We start from the raw sequence: 5,474 nt of genomic DNA, 5'->3' as shown, positions 1-5,474 counted from the left end.
TTCGACCAAGTCTTGGAAAGGGCAGAAGCGGTCGGATGTTTGAAGATCATGTTGACCACGATGAATCTCAAGGGCGCTTCACAGAATCTCGAGGTTTGCAGCCGATGGCCCGGGACATGTTATACGACGCTGGGGATCCATCCCTACCATGCTTCTGAGCTGTATTGTAACAGAGCACTTCAGGGTTCGGCGTGCACGTGCAACAACGCACAGAGGCCTGTCCAGCAGATCGGGAATCGAGAACGCGTTTCTGGTTGATACTGACAAAACAACACCACCACCAACACCACCCAGAGGGGCAGCGGCTAGGGCTACGAACACCTAGCACAGCGGCAGCATCGAGGAACAGGACAGGACTGATAAAACACTTAGGAATTAGGTAGACGGCGCCAAAAAGCCATAGAATTCATGATACTCTGCTCAAACTGTAATGAATGGCACACTGCCAGCACTGTAAACTGTTCCGCACCCCCTTCTCTACCAGCCCATTTAGGTTTGACATGTGACTAGACAACTTTTCCTCCCTGCCACCGCTCTACCAGCCCAGCACAGCCCATCACAGCACAGCCACCTCGCCTTGTTACAATATATAACTAAATAACTTCCCTTCCTCCTAGCTCACTAGTTGAGGCGATACGGTAGCAGCTCTAACAGCTGGTCGCACGAGCCTCCGGACCCCCATTACCCATCACTTCGACCTTTTAATTCTTCTTTCACTTCTATGTTTACTCCCTTCCGTTCCGTCTCTTATATCTTCTTTTCCTCATCAGCGACAGAGTCTGAATTTACTATAGCTTTCATCATACTCCCTGTCAGTTCCTCAACACCTTCCCCGCCCACGTCCGACAGACTCGACACCTCTCCAGTCTTTTGGTCAACCCCAATACCGCCTCGAAGTTCATCTGCCTCATCGCTAGTCTCGTCAAACTCGTCGCCTTTTTCCAAAAATGTGTGACCGGGATGCAAATCGCTACGACAGCCGTAACACTTGGAGCACAAATCAAAGTCAAAGCATTTGTTACAGTGATACCAATGTCCCCAGACTTCCTAACGTTCAAAAGTTAGTTCATTTGCCCGGAGGGAAATCCAATAACAGAATATATCGCGGAATGTTGGGGTTGCACTTACAAGAAGACACGAATCACACCATATGTCCTGTTTTTTCGCTTTGCGCGCCGAGTGTTGGATGCGGTAACCACTGGAATGGACCGTTTTCTTTTTGGAGGTATATGTCGGATCTGGAGCAATGAGGCCTAATATTCGGTCTGACGCTCCATGGTACATCGCGATCGCCACTGCCGACCACCTCTGACCTCGAAAATAGCCATATACTGATTCCTTGGCCCCATGACTCAGAAGAAGCCGTACAATCTGCTCTTGAGCGCTGCCGTTTTCTCCAACATGCAATCCTGACTTGTTCGGTTTATGTAGCACCCAAAGCCTCTCCATTACCTCTTGGGCCTCGTTATACTTTCTTCTTTGCGATTCAGCGTCTGACTTGGAACCCGGGGTGGACGCTTCACTCTTTGTTTCCGTCACTTGATGAAATATCCACTGACCCGAATTTTTCAATGCCCAAAGCAGAGGTGTCCAGTTGTCCTTATCTCGAGAATTGACACCAATATTTGACATTTCCAGTAGACTGCGAACGACCTCGACGTGCCCTCCAATAATTGCCCAATGGAGAGCTGTCCTATCCACTCTGTCCATTGCAGATATATCGGCATTTTGTCTGATGAGTGTCAAGAGAAATTCCAATGGACGTAACGATGCAAAGTGTATAGGATGGCGTCCCATCAAATCCTCCACATCGAGTCGAGCTCCTTTTTCCAGGAGCATGTTAATTGTCTCTGCAGGGGCAATAGCACAAGCAACGTTCAAAGCGTAACCGTAGAACCCACCATTCGCGTTCAAGTCCACTTTCTTCTCGTGGACAAGGAAGTCGATAATTTCCATTTGTGATGCGACAGGCTTATACCAAAGTCCAAGGAATGCCGACTGCAGTGGCGTACCGCCACGTTCGTCACATATTTCATTGACATCAAGGCGGTGCTCCGTCATCATCTTCACAATCTCCAGGTTGCCGCTGCGACAGGCTACGTGGAGTAGGCTTCCGCTGTTCGGGAGATGGACATCAACCCTTGCGTGCTTGAGTAGTAGATACCGCACGATGTCGGCTCGGCCTAAAAATATGGCTCTGCTCAGTGGTGTAATCCCAAAGTCGTTTGCAATTTCTAGGTTGGCTCCGCGCCTGACAAGTCGCTTCACCATTGACAGGGGGGTGCTGTCTTTCATCATGATGAGTGCTGTGTTGTGCCGTAAATCGATAGCATCTAACCGTGGCTGATATTCAAGTAACATTTTCAGGACGTCCTCGTTGCCTATGTGCATCGCAGCAGCAAGAGCCGAAACCCCGTCTTGCATAGGTTTGTTTATGTTAGCGCCTGCATCGAGAAGAAGCCGAATGGAGCTTGTGTTTCCAAATTCTACGGCAATCGACAATGCCGTCCTGCAGAGTGTATCATCCACTAGATCGCATTCGATCTCGGTGTTAGCGCCGTGCGACAAGAGGCATTCCACGGTCTCTTTCAAGTCGTGTTTGGAAGCCAGGTACAAGGGCGTCCCACTTCCAGACATCGCATTTATGTTGGCGTTTTTCTCCAGCAACATGTCGATTATTTCCACCGAGTCCACACCCGAATGAATGGGTGCGTAGGAATGTTTCACTCTAGCGGTGTTGACATCCACATCATGTACGTTGAGAAGGGCCCGCACAGTCTCCGTCCTGCATTCTCTTGCAGCAATAAATAATGCCGTCTCTCCCCACTTATTTGCGTGATTAACGTCGGCCCCATGATCCAGCAGGTATTCTGTGATGGTCTTCGACTCTAATCCGGCTGCAAGAGTGAGTGGCGACTCACCATCGTCATCCTCGATTTCAATGTCAGCTCCGGATTCCACCAGAAGTCTCACCATCTCAATGCTGTCTTGTGTCACCCCAACATTCAGAATCGGGAACTTTGGGTTAGTCCCATTAACCTTTGCGCCCCTTTCGATCAGGAGTTTGCATAAGCTAATTTTGCCATCGTCGACCGCGTATACCAGTGCATTTCCGTAAGGGCCTTCCCTGTTCGGGTCCGCACCGGCGTCTAGCAGTTCTCGCACGCACTTCTCAAATCCGTAGGCAGCAGCACTAACCAGTCCCGGTCTGGGGGTTTCCCTGTCAGGACCTAGCTCTGCACCGCTGTTGATCAACGTTTGGACGACTTTATGGAATCCAAGCATGCTTGCAATTTCAAGTGGTCGGTTGTGGGAGGAATCTCTGGCATCTAGTCTGGCGCCGTGAGCAAGAAGCGCTCTTACCGCCTCGTCTTGACCGGAAAGACATGCTCCTCCTAATGGCGTTAGGCCGGTTTCGTCCGCGACCTCGATATCGGCGCCATGGTCTAGCAGAAGATTGATTACTTCGACTTGGTTGTTGACGGCTGCCAGATATAGTGGCGATGTTAGACGGCCGATAGGTATGTGGATGTCTGGCCCAGACTCGCAAAGACTCTTCACCATCTCAGCAAATCCCAGGTATGCCACCCTTTGCAGGATTTCAGGGCTCCATTGAACCGGCCCACGTATCTTCGTTTGCGTAAAGAGGTATTGTGCGAGAGTCTCATGGTCGCCATATGCGGCTCTCAGAACAGATTCCTGGAGGACTGGCAAAGATGGAACACAAGCTTTGACAAGGAGCATAGCTACATCCATATGGCCGCACCTTGCCGCTTCCACGAGAGCCAGGCCGCAGTCCGTCTCAAAAAATGATGACTGCCGCTCCCTCTCCAGCATGTAAGTTACCACTACGCATAAGCCCAGGGCTGAGGCAATCGGCAGTGGACTTAAAAACGAGCAGTCAGGCCTCAGGAAGGGGTTTGAAGTGTGCCAATAATGTTGAGAGAGCCATCGAAAGGTCTCCATGTCTTCAAAGAGATCCATGATTTTCTTAACTGCTTGAGCGGACCAGAGTGGATGACGGTCAGCTTGGACTTCATTGAAGTGTGCCGGCCAATGCTTTGCAGCATATGACTGAAAAGCTGACCTGTCGGGTGGAATGACATAGTTCACCGCCGACGAACCGCTGAAGCTGATATCAATTTGCGTATGCGGCCGAGTACCGATACAATGGAAACAAAGGTCAAAAATCTCCCGATTCGCATCACTTGGGCTGATACTGTACCATTTGTCGTTGCTGGAAGTAAGTGAGGTTGTAAGACAATCTCTGAGGGATTGGTGAATGAAGTGAACTTCATCGTCGGCGATGACAAGAATGTCCTTGAAATAATCGCCCAGGCTTCTCTCCAGATCGGAGCAAGGGTAGGTCTTTGTCGAGTTGTTATTGAGCTTGAGACGAATGGACAGTGCATCGCCGAGCTCCAAAGGGGTAAGCGATCTCCGTGCAAACAAAACGAGGTGTAGGATGTCGCGAGTCCAGGCACGCCATTCCTCAGATATGGAGTCCAGATACGCTTGAGCGGTGTCGGTCTTAGAGCGTGATAGAATAAGCTTTTCGGTTGACCAACCGGCCCGTGGTGGAGTGGCTCGGCCCGGAGGGGATCTCACATAGTTTGTGGCGCCGTCTTGCATTCCGATATCATTACACGGCATCGACTCTGCATTCTCTGTTTCTAAAGGGACATGCACGTGTTGCTCTTCAACCATGAGTCCGTTTTCGCGGTGACCTGATATCGCAGAACCCTGGATGAGCAAGTCGAGATTCATACCCTCATAGTCTTTCAGCGCTGCCTCGAGGCATTCATGAGGAGAACTTAGGATGATAAACTTGAACGGCCATTCTGAAGTATCCGACAACTCCCGTAGTTTGTCAAGAAACCACCTCCCGCCATCCTCGGCTTGCTCAAGATGGTTGACGATGAATGTGTGTCGATACATACCTTGTCGTGTTAGAAAGACATGGAATAGTCGCCATAGATCATGTTTGGTCCAGGCCTTGAACAATGATCCAGATGAGATGGCGTCACTGAGGCTGCTGTCTAAGTCTTGCATTTGCGACCAGAGCTGAACGACAAACGAATTCAACATGGCCACTGTACTATTGTATCGGAAGTCGCCAACATAGAATTTGAACCATATCGGTTCCCGGTGGACGCCGGAGTCGTCCCCCAGGTTCTCCAGATGATAAAAGAGGTCGTCAGTACATTCAGAAACAACCGAAGAACCAGAGATATGAAAGATTGGCGAGTTTCCTCGGACTTGCCATTCTTCGACTCTTTTGTGAATGGGTAAAAACAGTGATCGGTCCCTACGTGGCGTTGGAATTTGGATTCGTTCGTTCGCAGAACTGAAAAGAAGAAAGATAGAAATTGATGATGCATTGATTTTCCGAGCTGTTTTCCCATCGTGTCAAGATGGGTACACATGTAGCAAAGGATATAGACTCACTGAAGTAATGCTTGTCTATTTCTGCC

At 49.8% G+C, this 5,474-nt stretch overlaps 1 protein-coding gene across 1 annotated transcript; it reads right to left on the bottom strand.

The window, feature by feature from the left end:
- Positions 1–747: 747 nt before the first annotated feature.
- A1O5_07760 (uncharacterized protein) lies at positions 748–5,088 on the bottom strand (the record flags this gene model as incomplete). Its single annotated transcript, XM_007748348.1, has 2 exons — positions 748–1,047; positions 1,129–5,088. 2 exons carry the CDS (start codon positions 5,086–5,088, stop codon positions 748–750), a joined length of 4,260 nt encoding a protein of 1,419 aa, XP_007746538.1.
- Between the last annotated feature and the right edge of the window lie 386 nt (positions 5,089–5,474).

Source organism: Cladophialophora psammophila, assembly GCF_000585535.1.
Source record: "Cladophialophora psammophila CBS 110553 chromosome Unknown aczJe-supercont1.12, whole genome shotgun sequence".
Classification (NCBI taxonomy): Eukaryota; Fungi; Ascomycota; class Eurotiomycetes; order Chaetothyriales; family Herpotrichiellaceae; genus Cladophialophora; species Cladophialophora psammophila.
Note: the sequence above shows the minus strand (reverse complement) of the source record. Positions and strands in the feature narration are given on the sequence as shown.